Source organism: Onychomys torridus, chromosome 5 (assembly GCF_903995425.1).
Source record: "Onychomys torridus chromosome 5, mOncTor1.1, whole genome shotgun sequence".
NCBI classification, from domain to species: domain Eukaryota; kingdom Metazoa; phylum Chordata; class Mammalia; order Rodentia; family Cricetidae; genus Onychomys; species Onychomys torridus.
Window position 1 is genome coordinate 33,787,129 of NC_050447.1, and position 19,284 is coordinate 33,806,412.

Consider the following 19,284-nt stretch of genomic DNA (forward strand, 5'->3'; position numbering starts at 1 on the left):
TTTCTCCAGGTCCCGCAGCCCTGTAGTCCCACCCAGGTGAACACACAGAGGCTTATATTATTTTTAAATTGTGGCCATGGCAGGCTTCTCACTAGCTAGCTCTTATGTCTTAAATTAACCCATTCCTATAAATCTATATTTTGCCACATGGCTCTTGACTTACCAGAACTGTTAACATCTTGGCTGGCAGCGTCTCCTCTGCTCTGTCTTTCTCCTTCCTTCCTCTCTATTTAGAATGTCCTAACCTTATTCTGCCTCACTATTGGCCAAAGAGCTTTATTTATCAACCAATTACAGCAACACATATTCAAAGCATACAGAACAACATCCCCATCAATATATAGCCAATGGGGAGAGAATATCATCAATAAGATATATAATCCATTTGTGAGTCCTAGGGGATATAGGAAGGTAGATAATTCTGAGCTTTTCCTTTAACTGGAATACTGTAACCTCTTGTGGGATACATACATGTATCATCAGCCCTCAAACATATTTATGATGAAGAATTTCAAAGGGTGAAAAAACTAATAAAAAATACTTATGTAGACTTGGATTGTAGCAAAGGATTCAGGACCTGAAGACACTACTACCCTGGGATATGCAGTAAGAAAAATTAGTTTCAGCTAGATGTGGTGATGCATAACTGTAATCCTAGCATTTGGGAGGCAGAGGCAGAAGGGTATTTGGGAGCCTGTTTATTACATAGTGAGTTCTAGGACAGCCAGGGCTACAAAATAAAGAGACCCTGTCTTTAAAAAATAAAATTAAGCTGGGCGGTGGTGGTGGTGGCGGCGCACGACTGTAATCCCAGCACTCGGGAGGCAGAGGCAGGTGGATCTTTGTGAGTTCAAGGCCAGCCTGGTCTACAGAGCTAGTCCAGGACAGGCTCCAAAGCTACAGAGAAGCCCTGTCTCAAAAAACCTAAATGACTGACTGACTGAATGAATAGATAAATATATAAATAGATAGATAAATAGATAAAAATAAAATTTAAATTTAAAAAAATTTAAAAAGGAAGAGAAAGAAAAATTAGTTTCTAGATCTAGTGAAGAAACATTTAAAAAGATCTTTTGTTATATCAAGTGAGTTTATGTATCTAAAAAAAACAACTTAGTTGTAGCCGTTTTTAAAAAATTAATTGCTAGATATGGTAGCATGCGAATTTTTAATCCCAGAGCTTGAGAAGCAGAGGCAGGCAGATTTCTGAGTTGGAGGCCAGCCTGATCTACATAGTTAGTTCCAGTACAGTCAGTGAGACTCAGCTTCAAAAAAAAAACAAAACAAAAAACAAATCAATTTTTTATGTGTATGGGTCTTTTGTCTGCATATGTATCTGTGTGCCACAATGTGTCCCTGGTGCCCTCAGATCCCTTGCGAATGGGGCTACAGATGGTTGTGAGCTGCCATATGGGTGCTGGGAATTGAACCTGGGTCCTCTGGAAAAGTAGGGAGTGCTCTTAGCCACAGAGCCAAATCTTGAGCCCCAGTTGTAGCCTTTTTTGTAAGATCTAAAATGTAAATTATTAGGCTTATTAAATGTAGACATTGATCAGAGAGCTAACTAGCATTCTCACAGTATTCCTGTGGCTACAGTTACTATGGCTGGAGTTTGAATCCAGGTTTGTATGAAATACAAATACTCTTGTGTGTGTGTTTACTAGTTTCTAAAACAGCTGTAATTCATTTCTTCCCATATTCTGGACTTTGTAAACGTAACAAAAGCTTTTCTAAAGTCTGCTCTGGGTAAGATAGCAAAACCAGTTTCCTTTTTTGGAGCTGAAGATTGAACCCAGGGCCTTGTGCTTGCTAGGCAAGTGCTCTATCACTGAGCTAAATTCCCCAACCCAAAACCAGTTTCTTAAAGATATGTTGTTCTATTTTATAATTTTTGTGTCTTCTTTTCAGGTTACTTAGATGTGTTTTTGGGGGTTTGTTTTTTATTTATTTCTTTGGTTGGTTGGTTGATTTTGATTTTTTGGGACAGGGTTTCTCTGTGTGTAGTTCTGGCTGTCCTGGAACTAGCTCTTTGACCAGGCTGGCCTCAAATTCACAGAGATCTGCATGCTTCTGCCTCCTGAGTGCTGGGATTAAAGCCATTTGCCACCACTGCCCAGTTGAAGATGGATTATTACTAGGGTCAAAAGTTTTGTTTTGGTTCTTCCATACATAATGCTCTCTGATAATATTCCCTGTGCCTTGGAAGGGATGCTATAGATCTCTCATTTAGGGGACTAAAGAGATTGCTCAGAGGATAATAGCACTGGCTGCTCTTCTAGAGAATCCAGGTTCAATTTCCAGTTCCTACATGACAGCTGACATGACCTGTAACTCCAGTTGGAGAGGACCTGATGCCTCCTTCTGGTCTCTTGGTGCATAGCATGCATGTGATGCATAGATATACATTCAGGCAAACACTCAATTCTCACAAAATCTTTAAAAAAAAGATAGATATCTCATTTGCAGCTGAACATTCAACAGTAACTTATTCTCAGCACTTCAACTGATTGTGAGTGTCTACAGTAACTCTACTTGCCACATCTAGGGATGGACCTGAGTTGGCAACGGAATAAAGAAAAGATGGACACATAGAAAAGCTGAGATTGGATGGACTAGGTTTTCTGATTGAAAAGCCTCAGTACCCCTGAAGCTCAGTTTGTTTATTATATTATCATAATATGTATACATATTTATTTTGTATAATATATTATTATATTATACATTTGAACAGAGAGGCAACATTATTGCATAGTGCTGAATCAAGGGGGCAGGATTTATGGATGTTGATGTGTACTGAAAATAGGTGATAGTGTGAGCAGAAAAATGACTTTTCTGCACACATCAACATCCATACATGGACCACAGGAAGGCTTTGCCATCCCCCTGAGCCTGGGTCTGAGGCTATGGTCCTTGATATGGCCATGCCCATGTCAATATCAGGCATTCACTCAGGACTTCATTCACTCAGAGCTCGCTCTTTCTTTCTTGCTTGCCTTTTCTTTTTGGTTTTTTGAGACAGGATTTTTCTGTGTAGCTTTGCACCTTTCCTGGAACTCACTCTATAGACCAGGCTGGCCTCGAACTAAAAGATCCACCTGGCTCTGCCTCCCAAGTGCTGGGATTAAAGGTGTGCGCCACCACTGCCCAGCTCTCAGAGCTTTTTCTGCTCCCCACATTTCTCCCTTATTTCTTAGATGTTCAGAATGGATCTTAGTACTTAGTCCCAGGGACAGTTTGCTGCAACACTTAATGCCAGACTATAAGGATGATAAAGAAGGAAGCTCATAATGGCTGTCGTGCCCCCTCCTTCCCCCCCAAAAAAGGAGTTTTTTGTTTGTTTGGTTTTTGAGACAGGGTTTCTCTGTGTAGCTTTGGAGCCTGTCAGATCCAGGTAGAATTTAAAGCCTTCAAGATTTTTCCCTTTGGATGCTGGACAGTGGTGGTGCACACCTTTAATCCCAGCACTAGGAAGGCAGAGGCAAGTGGATATCCAAGTTTGAGGCCAGCCTTGTCTACAGTGAGTTCCAAGACAAGTCAGGCTACTCAGAGAAACCCTGTCTCAAAAAGAAAGGAAGGGAGGGAGGGAGGGAGGGAGGGAAGAAGGAAGGAAGGAAGGAAGGAAGGAAGAAGAAAAGTTTTTTTTCCCCTCTTTTGGATACCTTCCTGCCCTCTGGTGTACAGCAGCTACTTTTTGTTTTTTGGGTTGTTTGTTTGTTTGTTTGTTTGTTTGCCTAATGTAACATGAAAAGTTAAACCCAAAGCAAAAATGGGAACATGCTCTACTCCTCAGCTGCTCTACTATTTCTTTCTAAAGTAGCCAAACTTATGGTCTCTTCTCCAAGAAACCAAAGGACATAAAATCCTGAACATAGTCTAAGAATGGGTGAAGCTGCAATGCTTCCATCCTGTTAGGATCCTGGAGAAGTCCCACAAAAGACCACCATCCACATATGCAATCAGCAAGAGCATTTATTATCTTGAAAAGGATTCCAGCATGCTGAGGCCCACCATTCTACACAAAGGCAAAATGGCAACAACCCCAAGAAGGACATGTGGGCTCCTTTTAAGCATAGCTAAGGGGAGTTCTTAGGGCCAGTAGATCATTTCAAATATGATTGGCCTAAGCAAGTGGCAATCATATTAATACATTCTAATTAGGTAGGGCTATTTAGGGGCTGGTCAGGGCTACAGTTTACATTTTGGGGCAGGCCTGTACAAGTCCCATGCGTTGTCCTTATTTGGTTATTTGCCGACTGTGGCTCAGGCCTGGGTACTGCACATACCAGGCTTCCTTGTTTTTACTGTCAGGGATCTTCTCCAAGAAACCAAGGACATAAAACCCTGAACATAGTCTAAGAATGGGTGAAGCTGCAATTCTTCCATCCTGTTAGGATCCTGGAGAAGTCCCACAAAAGGATCCTGTTAGGATCCTGGAGAAGTCCCTTTGCTTGTGGCTCTTTCAGAAACTGCTTGCTCAGTCTTGGAAAACTGAAATTAAGGCCTGATCTCTGAGAGAAGACTGAGCTATTATAGTGTCTGCTCAGTCCTCTCACATCTCACTTCTGAGGTTCCCCAAAATCTCCCAAAGCATCAACATGTAACTTCCTAGCTCTAGATTCTATTTGTTAACAGATACCTGCCTGTCTCTGGATTCTTCCTGTCCCAGTGTTTTATATTTAACAAGTTGAAATGTGCTCTCTATTCCTTTATCCGTTCCTTTATCCTTATTTCTTCCCTTTATTTATTCCATTATCTGGAACATTTTTTTGTCTGACCAATAAAAGTTCCTTGTTTTTAGGTGTCCATGTTCAGGTCCCTATCCAGGTACCACTTTGCTGGCTCCTTGCACAGCTCTAGGGACTTGACCTGACTGGGGCAGTAGTGGAATGAAGAAATGACAGTCAAGAACACACAGAAAAGCTGGGTCGACTGCACCCCAGAAACTCAGCATGTTTATTGTATATAGTTGAGCAGAGTCAGGGTTATTGTGTACAGCTGAATTAAGATGAGAGGTTTACTAATCTCAGTAGGAGCAATCTCTGTAGGGGAACAGTCTTCAGGCCGTAAGTATCTGGATAGAGTAAGCTGTGGTGGACATTTTCTGCATACACTGTCAGTGTTCAAACATGGACCAAAGCAAGGCTTTGCCATTTTTCTGTGGATCTGAGATTATAGTAATTGACATGGTTGTGCCCATGTTTACAACACACATTCACTCAAAACTTTCTTCACTTTACAACCAACCACTGCAAAAAGAAGTTTCTCTGACCAGATCTGATAGCAACACTAATGTATGGACATAAACAAATATTTAGAAGGCAGTTTGGCAGGTTATCATGTCATTCAACAAAACAAGTAGCTTCCCCACAAGTGTCTTATGATCTCGCCAGAACTGGTTTTTGCCCAAGTTTTACAGTAGTATCAGGCGTGAATTCTCTAGGCGTGAATTCTCTCCTTAGGAACAGGCCTTAATTCAATCAGTTGTTTATCTTCAGAGCAGTTGTGCCTCTGTTGTAACAGTGTGTCCATCTTTTTTGGCGGTCAGTGGTGTAGCATGTAGAGTCCACAGTAGGCTGACTGTTGATGACAGTTCTCACCAAACAGCCTGCATAGCATCTTCCAGCACCATGAAGCTACCCAGTAAGGAAGAATGTTTCAGTTGAGTTCCAGCTTGGGTTCTGTATCCTGCAACCAGAGCATGTGGTGTTTCCAGCTACTTCTGTTGGGCAGTCAGCATCGGTGGCAATAGCCTGTGGTGTTTGGGGGCCTCAGAGGCCTTCTTGACCAACAGTTTATAGGTCTTTTGGCTGTCTTAATAGTGTCCTTTAATGCTCAATTTTTTTTAAATTTAATATTACCTAGACATGTTGGTGTACACCTTCAATCCCAGCACCTGGGAGGCAATGGCAGAAGGATCTCTAAGTTTGAGGCCAGCCTGGTCTATATGGCAAGTTCTAGGACTACATAGTGAGACCCTGTCTCAAAAAATTATATTTAAATTCAGTTTAATTTTTCCTTTTTATTGGCTGCATTTTTGGTTTGGTTTCGTACTTGAGTTTTGTCATATGTTAGAATTATATGCTGCATAAGGGAAGGATCCATCTTTGTTCTTTTATGTGAGGATATCCAATTTTCTCAATAACATTTGTTGAAGAGACTTTTTACTTCCAGTGAATGATCTTAAGACCAGCCAACTGAATATGCAAGGGTCTACTTAGTATATATGTATGTTTATGTTATTACCACACTTTTCAATTACTATAGCTTTAGGTTTGAAATCAGGAAACTTCAGTCCATCAACTTTTCCTCTTTTTTCAGTATTATTTTAGCTAATGGGGCCTGTTGAGATTCCATATGTGTATTAGTTACTTTTCTATTGATGTGCTAAAATACTATGACCAAAAGCAGCTTAAGGAAAAAAATAATATTTTTTGTTGTTTTGTGGGTGTTTTTTTGTTTTTTTGTTTTGTTTGTTTTTTTAGGACAGGGTTTCTCTGTGTAACAGTGGAACTAAGAGAGATCCTCCTGCCTTTGCCTCCTGAGTGCTAGGATTAATGGCATGCGCCACCATGCCTGGCTAAAAGAATTTATTTTGACTTATGGCTCTAGAATGTAACTTTTAAATGGTGGATGAGGTATCGAAGCAGGTGGCAGAATAGGAAGCTGAGAGATCAAATCTTCATCACACACAAAAAAACAGAGAAAGCAAAATAGAAATGGGACAAGGCTATAAGCTTTCAAAGTACCAAATGAGATGCCTCCTCCAGCAAGTTCCATAACTTCCCGCCAGGTGGTAGTGGCACACACCTTTAACCCCAGTGCTCAGGAGGCAGAGGAAAGTGGATCTCTGTGAGTTTGAGGACAGCCAGGACTGCACAGAAGAAACCCTGTCTCAGAAAACAACAAAAAAGTTCCATACCTTCTCAAACAGCCACCAAATGTTCAGATACATGAGTATATGGGAACATTCCACATTCAAAGCACTACAATATGAACTGTAAGATGGAGTCATTTTTCTTTAAAAATAAACAAACAAGCAAGCAAACATTATTGGGACTGGAGAGGTGGCCCAGCAGTTCAAAGCAGCTTACTCATGCAGAGGATCTAGGTTCTGTTCCCAGTACCCAAATGGTGGCTTACAACCATCAGTGACTCTAGTTCAAAAGGTTCTGTCACCTTTTCCTGACCTCCACTGGCTCTAGGCGTGCAGGTGGTTCACAAACATACATACAGGCAAAACACTTATACACAAAATCTAGTTTAAAAATTTTTAAGCTAAGCTTGGTGGTGCACCCTTTAATCCCAACACTGAGAAGGCAGAGGCAGGCTGATTCTGAATTCAAGTCCAGCTGGATCTACAAAGTGAGTTCCAGGATAGCCAGGGCTATACAAAGAAGCCCTGTCTCAAAAAAAAAAAAAAAGAAAAGAAAAGAAAAAAATACAACTCTCTGTGTGTTGATTTAATATCCACACTTTAATTATTAGCACTAACTTTTATTTATTCATTCATTCGTTTATTCGTTTGTTTGTTTGTTTATTTATTTATTTATTTATTTATTTATTTATTTATTTTTAGGGGTTAGGCAGTGGTAGTACACACCTTTAATCCTAACATTCCAGAGGCAGAGATCTACCTGGATCTCTGTGAGTTCAAGGCCACACTGGAAACAGCCAAGCATGGTGACTCACGCCTTTAATCCCAGGAAGTAATGGCAAGAAGCAGAAAGGTATTTAAGGCGTGAGGACAGGGAACTATAGCCTGGTTAAGCTTTTAGGCTTTGAGCAGCACTAACTTTAAATTTTTTTAAATATCTTCCTTCCTTCCTTCCTTCCTTCCTTCCTTCCTTCCTTCATTTATTTATTTAATGTGTGTGAATGTTTTGCCTGCATGTGTATCTGTGTACTGTGTGCTTGGTATGAGTGGAGGTCAGAAGAGGGTTTCAGGTCCTTTCAAACTGTAGTTACAGATGATTCTCTGCTAGAGTGACTAGTGTTCTTAACCACTGATCCATCCTCTCTAGCCTCCAGCACTGACAGTTTTTTAGAAAGAGTATCATGGCCTTGAACTAGCTGTATAGCTGGGGTTGGCCTTGAACTCATCTTTCTGTCTCCATCTATTAAGGTTGGTATTATAAGCTTGTGTTGTTATGACAGCTTTTGGCACTGACATTTTTATGTGTGTGTAGAGGGTGTCTTTTAGGCTTGGTTTTTGTTGTTGTTATTGTCGTTGGCTTTGTTTTGTTTTGTTTTGTTGCTTTGTTGAGAAAGGGTTTCTCTTTGTTGCCTTGGTTGTCCAGGGAGGTTCTGTAGACCAGGCTGGCCTGGAGATCTGTTTCCCCGGTGCTGGGATTAAAGGCATGTGCCACCACCACCATTATCTTTTAGAGTTTTATATGTAGAAGATCATGACATTTGTGAATAGGAATAATTTACATCTTTTTCCCCCTGATCTTGTAGAAAGTTCCCAGTCTTTGACCTGTGAGTATTGTGCTAACTGAGTTTGTCATGTGGCTTTTGTCAGAGGGAATTCTTCTATTCCTATTTTATTGTTCTTATTTTGAAAAGCATTGGATTTTGTCGCATAGTTTCTCCATTAGCTTAGATGGTTTTATTCCCAAATTTTATTAATATTCCTTATTTATTGATTTTCATATTAAATCATCCTTCCTTTCTTGGATAAAATCCACTTAGTCATGATATATAATCCTTTTAGTATGTTGCTGTGATTGGTTTGTGAAATAATTTGTTGGATATTTTTGCATCTACATTTTTTTATTTTAATTTTTCGAAACAGGGTTTTTCTGTGTAACTTTGCGCCTTTCCTGGAACTCACTTGGAAGCCCAGGCTGGCCTCGAACTCACAGAGATCTGCCTGGCTCTGCCTCCTGAGTGCTGGGATTAAAGGCGTGGGCTGCTGCTGCTGCCGCCGCCGCCGCTGCCGCCGCCGCCGCCACCACCACCCAACGAATCTACATTTTAAAAGGAGATTCTGTAGTTTTCTTTCCCCTTTTGTGTGTGTGTGTGTGTGTGTGTGTGTGTGTGTGTGTGTGATTTAGATTTTTTTTTTTTTTGCATGAACTTAAAAACAGGTTATAATTTAAAAGTCCAGGGTTATTTTAAACAGTAAATATTTTCTCTGTAGAAAATAGTATAAATGATAACATTTCCAATAAGCCCTTTTAAGCCAAATGATAGCTGAATTATACATATAAATATTGATTAGATTCTGGGATACAGAAGAGACCTATCTTCATCTATTCAGAGAGCTCTGTTTTACTTAAGTTGTATAAGTGAGATTCTTATTCATCTTCCCCTTCACTGTTTGATTTACAGCAGGTATTGTCCTATCCATAATCTAAAAAGATTTTAGCCTCCCCTCCTGAAAGTACAGCCAGCATTTTCTTTCATCAGCTTGATACAGTACAAATTCTTATCCTAATAGTGAAATGTTTCACTAAAGCTTGCCCAGTGATTGGGTAAAACCAAAACTTATTATAAGCCACACTCATCCTAATGTCCCCCCTGCTATGTAGCTTCCCTGGATCTGTGGGTTGCAGTCTGATTGTCCTTTGCTTTATATCTAGTATCCACTTGTGAATGAGTACATAATGATGCTTGTTCTTAATCCATTCTTGAGTTGTTGGGCATCTAAGTTGTTTCCAGCTTCTGACTATTACAAATAATGCTGCTATGAACATAGTTGAGCATGTGTCCTTGTGGTGTGATTGAGCATTTGGATTTTTTGTTTTTCGAGATTGGGTTTCTCTGTGTAGCTTTGGAGCCTGTCCTAGAACTTTCTCTGTAAACCAGGCTGGCCTTGAACTCACAGAGATCCACCTGCCTCTGCCTCCTGTGTGCTGGGATTAAAGGATGTGCCACCACATCTAGGTTAAATTTTATTTTAGTTTTTTAAAGATTTATTTATTTATACAGTGTTCTGCTGACATGCATGCCTACACACCAGAAAAGGGCAACAAATCCCATTACAGATGGTTGTGAGCCACTATGTGGTTGCTGGGAATTGAACTCAGGACCTCTGGAAGAACAGCCTCTTAACCTCTGAGCCATCTCTCCAGCCCTAGCTTAATTTTTTTTTTTCATTAGATTTTGTATATAAGAGTTAGAAGGGTTGTGGATTTATCTCAGTGGTAGAGCGTTTGCCTAGCAAGCGCAAGGCCCTGGGTTCGGTCCTCAGCTAAAAAAAAAAAAGGAGAAGAAGAGGAGGAGTTAGAAAGTATTTTTGAAGTTTTCTTTTGTTTTTTCAAGATTTATTTTTAATTATGTGTTTGTAGGTGTGGTTGGGTGAGTATTTGTATTGAGATTATGTATGTGTCCTTGGAGTTTAGAAGAGGGTATTAGATCCCCAAAGGTGAAATTATAGGACTATGGATTCTGAGAATGGAATTGGTGTCCTCTGCAAGAGCAATACATGCTTTTGACTGCTGAGCCATCTCTTAAGTCCTGAAGTTTGTTTTTTTGGGTTTTGATCTATAAACACAACTTGAAGGAATTAGAAGGATGTCTAGAAGACTGCTATTTTCCATGAAACACAATCTTGAAGTTCCACCAATTTAGTCAAGTTATAAAAGCTCATCAGTGTCTGCTGGCCCCTTCTCTTGTTTCTATACTTACTTCTAATGTATATGTTGATTTACCCAAAATCACACATCCCACCCACAATTAAAATATGTTTTGGAGGATTCCTTTAATTGGGCAACCTTAGAATGGATCATTTTTAACTGATCTCTTAGAAATTTAGGGGGGAAAATGCACAAAAATTATATAACGAATCTCTGGGTTTTGTTTTATTTTTAACCTCCTTTGTAAGGTTCATTACAAATTAACTCATCTTTTGTTAGCTTAAGATGAGGCTATTAATTAGTGTTTAGAGATGCTACATACAGAGTCTTTCTTTCCAAAGTTGAATTCTTGTATTGTACAATAAAGGCCCAGAATAATTCCTATAGGTCAAAGGAGGAGGTTTGTGAACCTCTTATGTACTGTAATAAAGACGATGTATTTAAAACTGAATTTACCTCCTTAAAGCTATAATTATACCCTGGCGGTGGGGGGCACATACCTTTTATCCCAGCACTTGGGAGGCAGAGGCAGACGAATCTCTGATTCGAGGCCAGCCTGGTCTATAGAGCGAGTTCCAGGACAGCCAAGGCTACACAGAGGAACACTATCTTGAAAAACAAAAAGCCGTAATTATAATTCATTTAAAAGCATTACCTTCTTAACTAAATTTTCTGGATTCCCAGCATTGGATTGTCTAGTAAAATGTGAGGAGCCATTATATGTAAAAGTAACTGATAAGTAAAGGAGAATTAAATTCCTCTACTGTTAGGGAATGAAACAAAACAAAAAACAATGCTGGGCAGTGGATTTTCACCCTCTGGTTTGTTCCATGCAGTAGTGATGTTGTCTTCTCTGACACAGACCAGTTTATGTCTGACTTGGAACACCAGCCATCAGGTTCAACAGAGAAATGGCCTAATCACAATGAGCTCTCATGTCCAGTTCCTTTCTGGAGAATCTAGAGGGTGAGTGTTGATTGAAATGCGTCATTGTTCTTATGCCCTAGTCTGGTATTTGCATGTCATGGCTGGATTTGCATGTGCTACAAAGGAGGGGTATGCACAGGCATCTTCTTGGTAGGCTCCTTCATTGTCTTTGTACACTTTGACTATAAGATTCTGCTTTGAGCCAGGCGGAGGTGGTGCACGCCTGTAATCCCAGCACTCGGGAGGCAGAGGCAGGTGGATTTCTGTGAGTTTGAGGCCAGCCTGGTCTACAGAGCTAGTCCAGGACAGGCTCCAAAGCTACAGAGAAACCCTGTCTCGGAAAAACCAAAAAAAAAAAAAAAAAAGATTCTGCTTTGAAAATCCAACCACACTAAGACTTTCATACCTGAACTTAAAATTTTTGTCTAGTTTTAAGGAGAGGCAAGTATTTAATTAGATTTGTTAAAACAAAGGGGACTTCCAATATATAAATCATACGGTTTGGGTACTGATAAGTTTGGTTGTTGGTCTGGTGAAATAACTCCGTGGGTAAAGGAACCTGTCTCCAAGGCTAACCTGAGTACAATCCCTTGGACTCCTGAGGAAGAAGAAGACTGACTCCCTCAGATTGTCCACTGATCTCCACGCGTGCACCATGGCATGAGTACCCAGGCATGGGTGTGCATGAGTGGGCATGTGCACACATACATATGTATATAAGTACAATTTTTAAAGACGTTTGGATCTGGGCAATGGTGGCACACGCCTTTAATCCCAGCACTCGGGAGGCAGAGCCAGGCAGATCTCTGTGAGTTGGAGGCCAAACTTGTTTACAGAGCAAGATCCAGGACAGGCTTTAAAACTACACAGAGAAACCTTATCTTGAAAAACCAAATAATAAGTTTGGTTACTGATCAGGTGTTTTAAGCATACACATTTGTGATCAAATGCTCCTAAGTTAAATATAAGACAGTATATAATAGAAATAAAACAGAAGATTGTGTCCTTGTAATCCTTGTTCCTTCTTTAGACCCACATTTGTGCTTCTGTAGTTCATCTGTGGCTCCACTTGGAAGAAAAGAAATAGTTTCCGTAAGAATAGGACCATGACCTTTGGTTCTGAACCTCAACAGCTATCTAGAAAGTCTTCCCTCACCGTTAGATCAGCTCCCTTTTCAGTTTTTTTTTTTTTTTTTCCCCAGAGACAGGGGTTCTCTGTAGCTTTGGAGGCTGTCCTGGACTAGCTCTGTAGACCAGGCTGGCCTTGAACTCACAGAGATCCACCTGCCTCTGCCTCCCGAGTGCTGGGATTACAGGCTTTGCCACCACCGCCAAGCTCAGATTCTTTTCTTTTAAAGACACTTAAAGTATGTAGGTTAACATGGTGGTGCATGCCCATATTCCTAGCTGCTGAGGAGCCTGAAGCAGGAGGATCCCAAGTTCAAGAACAGATTGGGAACTTGAATGAGAGTGTCTCAACTGTGTTCCCTTTGTTTTTGTCGTCGATGTCCTTGACATCTCCTCCTCTCTCTGTGTATCCCTGACTGTCCTGGAACTCATTATGTAGACCAGGCTGGCCTTGAACTCAGAGATCTGCACCATTACCACTACCACCAGGTTTTCTTTCTCTTCTTGTACAGTTTACCTATATAGCCCTGGCTGTCCTGGAACTCAGAGATCTGACTGTCTCCTAGTACTGGGATTAAGGCATGTGCCACCAAAGCCCCACCCCAAAAAGAAAATTATATAGAGTGCTTGTTTAGCATGTAGAGAAGTCCTGGGTTCAACTCAGTATTGGGGAGAGGGGAAGCATGTGATAGAAATTATAAATATGGCCAGGTGGTGGTGGCGCACACCTTTAATCCCAGCACTTGGGAGGCAGAGGCAGGTGGATCTCTGTGAGTTCGAGGCCAGCCTGGTCTACAGAGCTGTAGTTGGAGACCTTCTCTCCAGGTGCCACCAAGCCCTGTTAGTCCAACAACCCACTTGTAAAATAACACACAGACATTTATATTATTTAAACTGCTTGGCCATTAGCTCAGGCCTACCATTGTCTAGCTCTTACTCTTATATTTAGCCCATTTCTATTAATCTATACTTTGCCACGTGGCTCATGGCTTACCAGTACCTTATTTCTTTCTTGTCATGGCAGCGGCTCTCCCTGTCTCTCTCTCTCCGCCTTCCACTTCCCAGAATTCTCTTCTCTGCTTGTCCTACCTATACTTCCTGCCTGGCTACTGGCCAATCAGCATTTTATTTATACAGAGTGATATCCACAGCACAGAGTGAGATCCAGAAAAGGCACAAAGCTACACAGAGAAACCCTGTCTCAGGGGGGGGGGGGGGGGGAGATGGCTCAAAGGTTAAGAGCACCAACTGCTCTTCCAGAAGTCCTGAGTTCAATTCCCATCACCCACATGGTGGCTCACAACCATAATAAGATCTGGTGCCAGGGTTGGGGATTTAGCTCAGTGGTAGGGCGCTTGAGGCCCTGGGTTCGATCCTCAGCTCAAAAATAAAAAAGATCTGGTGCCCTTTTCTTGCATATATGCAGACAGAACAGTATATACATAATAAATAAATAAATCTCGGGGTTGGGGATTTAGCTCAGTGGTAGAGTGCTTGCCTAGCAAGTGCAAGGCCCTGGGTTTGGTCCTCAGCTCCAGAAAAAAAAGAAAAGAAAGAAAGAAAATAGAATATTGTCTCAGATGACTCTCATTTGTGTCAAAATGACATAAAATTAGCTAGCCCATATGGAAAACTCTATAGAGAATTGTGCCCAGAGGACTCAAAATAATAGTGGTTGGTGTGTCTTTAAACCTAGCCAGCAGTAGGAAGGCAACAGGTAGATGGATGGATCTCTGAGTTCCAGGTTAAAGTCGGTCTACACAGTGAGTTCCAGTTCTAGTGTTTAGCCCAGTGTTCTTCCTGTATGTAGAGCAGCAGTTTGTCATTAGTGATGTTCATCACTAGTTACATTGGTTTAAAAAAAAATGTATGGTGCCAAGCGATGGTGGCACATGCCTTTAATTCCATCACTCGGGAGGCAGAGGCAGACGGATCTCTGAATTTCAGACCAGCCTGGGCTACAGAGTGAGTTTCATGAAAGTCTCCAAAGCTACACAGAGAAACCCTGTCTCAAAAAAAAAAAAAAAGTATGTGTGTATAGTTAGTAGAAGGTAAAACAGAGCAAAGATGACTCCTTCAGATGCTAAACTGTGATCTGGAAAAATGGCTCAGTAGTTAAGAGCCCTTGTTGCTCTTCCAGAGGACCTGGGTTTAATTCCCTGCACCCACATAATGGTTTACAACCATCTTTAACCCTGTTCTGATCTCCTCAGGTACCAGGCACCACACATGTGGTACACAGATGTACATACAGGAAAACACTCATAGAGGATATAATTTTCTTTAAAAATGTTAAGCTGAAAGAATTAGATATAGAGGGGAATGTGGGATCTAATGTTTTATTTGCCCTTTTTTTTGGGGGGGGGATGCTGTCCTACCCAGATTAAATGCAGAGAAGGAAGGATACAGAAGGGGAGGTGATCCTGATTAATGGAAAGTAAAGAACATTGATAGAGTGAGGTCTCGCAAAGGACTGAACGTGCATGTATTGAGATGGGTAACAGTGATTTATAACTTTAGAGCTCAAGTGTAGCATAAAGAGTACCATATTTGGGGGCCATCGGTAGACTAGACTAGTAAAAGGTAAATTGATTCTTCTGTGGGGCCAGGAATGTGGTTCAGTTATAGAGTGCTTATCTAGCATGCAGGAGCTCTGAGTATGCTCCATAGCAGGGGTGTGGGGGAAACTTCTCAGCCTTAACCCAAATTGAAAAGAACCATTTATTTTTCAAATTTCAGTTTTTGCTGATAGGAAAGGGTACAGGCCAATACTTAATATTCTTTCAAATACCTATGTAGTATCTCAGCTTCAGATTTAAACAGCCTTTTTTTTTTTTTTTTTTTCAGTAAGACCTATTTAACATTGTACATAAGAGGTTTCTTAAAAAGAAAAGTCTTAAGTGAAATTCACGCCATAGACCAGGCTGACCTGGAACTCAGAGGTCCGCCTGCCTCTGCCTTCCTAGTGCTGGGGTTAAAGGCTGTTTAAAAATGCCATCACATCTCGGCCAAAATGAAATCTTAACCATTAATATTATATCTCCCTTAGTTGATTATTTAAAAAAATGTAGCAATTTTCCTTTACCTAGTTTTAGACCCCTGAATGTAAAAAAGGTGAAGCTTATCTTCTGATCATTGTGCATATTTTCAATATATTCTGTGCTTGGAAGCTTTATAGAATTCAGGGTAATTTTTAAAATTTATTAATGTGTGTGTGTGTATGTGTCTGTCTGTGTCCTGTTCTCCACCATCTACAACTCAGGAAAGCAGGCCCTGCACCTTCCTTGTGCAACACAACAGAGCCAGTCCTGTTGACAGAGGTGTGGGTGAGCCAGCCCTGAAGTTGTGAGCATGGGAGAGATGTCCCCATTACTCATTTGTCATGTGGCAGCATGGGCAGGGGAGAGATCTCCCCCCCCCCAGTTGACACCCAAGGAAGGTTGGAAATCTGGTCCTGAGACCATAAGAGCAGAACTGTCCCTGGCTCTCGTTGACTGCAGCAGTCGAGAGTGCCCTACACCACCCTGGGCAACACAGTAGAGCTAGTCCTGAAGGTGTAGGTGTGGGAGAACTGGCCCTGTCCCTTGCTGTGGATACCAGGGGTGAACTTTTCAGGGCAGTGCAGGAGAGCTCACCCTATTGGTGAGAACAAGGCAGAGCTGGTGGGCTGACTAACCCTGCTACCACCCAGGCCCAGAACCAGGGTTATGTGTTGGCCCACCCCATCTTCTGGAGCATGTGAAGGGACTGGTCCTGCAGACCCAAAGCTGCAGGATTTCTACAACACAGGGCAACAGCAGAATAACCAAGAGCAGTTCCAGTGAGGGCCTAGCATCGATAGTGTAGCAGGAACCAGAGGCCTCAGACCAGAGCCAGTGACTCTTTACTTGCAGGTAAAGATATATGGACAAGGGGTTGGGGATTTAGCTCAGTGGTAGAGTGCTTGCCTAACAAGCGCAAGGCCCTGGGTTTGGTCCTCGGCTCTGAAAAAATAAAATAAAATAAAAAGATATATGGACAAAAGAGTTTACTTCGTGACTCACTGTGACACACTATAGCTTCCGTGACAAGACTGATTTTTCCTTCTCCTTTTTTTCCTCAAATTTTATTTTATTTTGGTGGGGAGGTTGCAAGGGCAGAGGGTGGGTGGATACGAACAGTTGGGGAAATGAATGGGATGGAGATACAAAGAAAATTTAAAAATTATATTAAGACTAGGGACGTGGCTCAAGTATAAACATGAACTTGAGTGTCTGCTAGGTAAGAAGAGATCTCCACTGTGAGTCTGGGGATAGGCCTATACTTAGAGTTCTAGCTTGGGGGATGGGGCAGGAGAGTGCTGGAAAGGTAGAAGCAGAAGGGTCCGTTGCATATCAAGATTGAGACTGCCTAGGGTTACAGCAGACCCTGTTTCAAACAACAGAAAAGTGAAAACAAAAGAGAAAGAATGAGGGGTTGGGGATTTAGCCCAGTGGTAGAGCACTTGCCTAGCAAGCGCAAGGCCCTGGGTTCGGTCCTCAGCTCAAAAAAAAAAAAGAAAGAAAGAAAGAAAGAATGAATGAATGAATGAAAATTCAAAATATCGAGAAAGCTTAAGCTGAGTATCTGCTTAAGATACCTACATAATTCATAATTCAAGGCATGGTGGCACACAACTTTAATCTCCGCGCTCTTTAGGCAGAGGCAGATTTCTATAAGTTCAAGGTCAGCCTGGTCTACCTAGCAAGTTCTGGGACAACCAGGGCTAAATAGACCTTGTCTTTAAAACAAACAAACAAAAAACCCTATGTATTCTTTGTTGCCATTATGGTATTGGCTTAGTGTCTATTTTGAGACGTGTTCTCACTGTGTAACTCTGCCTTGTCTAGAAGTAGAATGTAGACCAGGCTAGCCTTGAATTTAGAGGTCCACCTGCCTTTACTTCTGAATGTCAGAACTAAAGGCATGGGCCATAACACTTGGCCTTTATTTTTGTTAATATTTGCTAAACTAGCATAATTCAGAGCCTAAATTACAGTGTCTTAATTACAGCAGAGGTTTCCTTCAGATCTCCTGGTAGTTAGTTAGAGGTTGAAATTCCTTTTGATTTGTTTTTTCTCTTTCCCCAAACTTTGATGACTAAATCTTAGTCCACTGCAAGAAGTGGAGGGAAGGAAGGAAGGGAAAAGCCAAGCACGTGACGAGGAAGACAAACTCCCTTTTTGCTCACATTACATTGGAGAAATTTCACTAGCTGCAAAGGCGAAAGCTGAGAAATGCAGTCTGAAACTGGCTAAAGAAACTTCAAAGCAAAGAATATATTTATTGTGCTGGGTGTGGCTGGCAGTGCACACCTTCAACCCCAGCATTTGGGAAGCAGAGGCAGGCAGATCTCTGTAAACTGGGGGCTAGCCTGGTACATACTGATTTCCAGGACACCTGGGGCTACACAAGGAGACTGTCTCAAACAAAAAATTATAGAGACAGCAGAAAAGTCTAGATGCCTGCTAAATATTTGAGAACTTCTTTCTTTCTGGTCAGTGTGCTTGAGAAGAGGGGGTTGGGGATTTAACTCAGTGGTAGAGCGCTTGCCTAGCAAGCGCAAGGCCCTGGGTTCGATCCTCAGCTTTAAAAAAAAAAAAAAAAATGAGAAGGCATTTTAGTAAGTTAGCAAAAAGTTTTTGAGACAGGGTTTCATGACCTTTAACTCCTGATCTTCCCACTTCTACCTCCCCAGTACTGGCAGATACTTACAATTCAGTATTTCATGCATTTAGTTTAGATGGTATTCTTAAAACGTAGTAGATGATGTAAAAATCAATTTTAGGAAAATTGCTATTGGATAGTAGTTATTTATAAAATAAGTTACTTATTATGAAGTAATACCAACTAAATTTCATATCCATTTAAAATCATTTGTACACCATTCCTTTATTTCTAAATTTCAAGTAAAAGTAAGAAAGTGACTGTATGTAGCTTCCATCTACTGAAGAAAGCAACATCTCCATAAAATTGGTTATCCAAACAAGATATAATTATGCCTTTAATTGTGGAGTTCAGGAAAAAGAAGACAACATGAGCTCTGCTGACTCTTCACTGTAGCTTCAAGAAGTAAATGTAGAGGATGGTTTCATTTGGGGGGCGAGTTTTGTTTTTTGTTTGTTTGTTTTGAGACAGGATCTCTAAATGTATCCCTGGCTATTCTAGAACTCCCCTTGTATACCAAGAGATCCCCTTGCCATGCTGGGATTAAAGAGATACTGTTTTATTCGGCCTTAATAGAGTCCCTTTTTTTTCTTTGAGACAGGATAACTCTGTCGTACAGGGACATTCTATGTAGACCAGGCTAGCCTAGAGCTCACAGAGCTCCACCAGTCTCTGCCTCTGTTGGGATTAAAGATATGTACCACCATGCCCAGCCTTCTAAATAAAGTCTTGATAGGACCCAAAATCCATTATAAAGATGAAAGTCCCCTTGAGTCAACCCTTAACACCATCCTGGCTGGAAACAGGAGGGAAAAAAGGCTCCGGAGGTAGAGGCAGGAGGATCTCTGTAAATTTGAGGCTAGCCTGGTCTACATAGCTAGTTCTAGAACATCCAGGACTACATAGAGACCCTGCTCAAAGCCAAACCAAACCAAAGACCTCCTGAGTTTTTGTATACTTATCG

The 19,284-nt window shown here is 41.2% G+C and overlaps 1 protein-coding gene across 2 annotated transcripts in view; it reads left to right on the forward strand.

Moving 5' to 3' along the window:
- Positions 1-19,284, forward strand: part of Nfatc3 (nuclear factor of activated T cells 3) — an 84,638-nt gene that overhangs the window by 59,593 nt on the left and 5,761 nt on the right. The window contains exon 10 of one of the 2 annotated variants that reach the window (XM_036187803.1): positions 11,443-11,546. The exons of the other annotated variant lie outside the window; for it this stretch is intronic. Coding sequence (XP_036043696.1) covers positions 11,443-11,543 — 101 coding nt within the window. The 3' untranslated portion in view covers positions 11,544-11,546. The remainder of the gene's footprint in view (positions 1-11,442; positions 11,547-19,284) is intronic. 2 annotated transcript variants of the gene reach the window in all.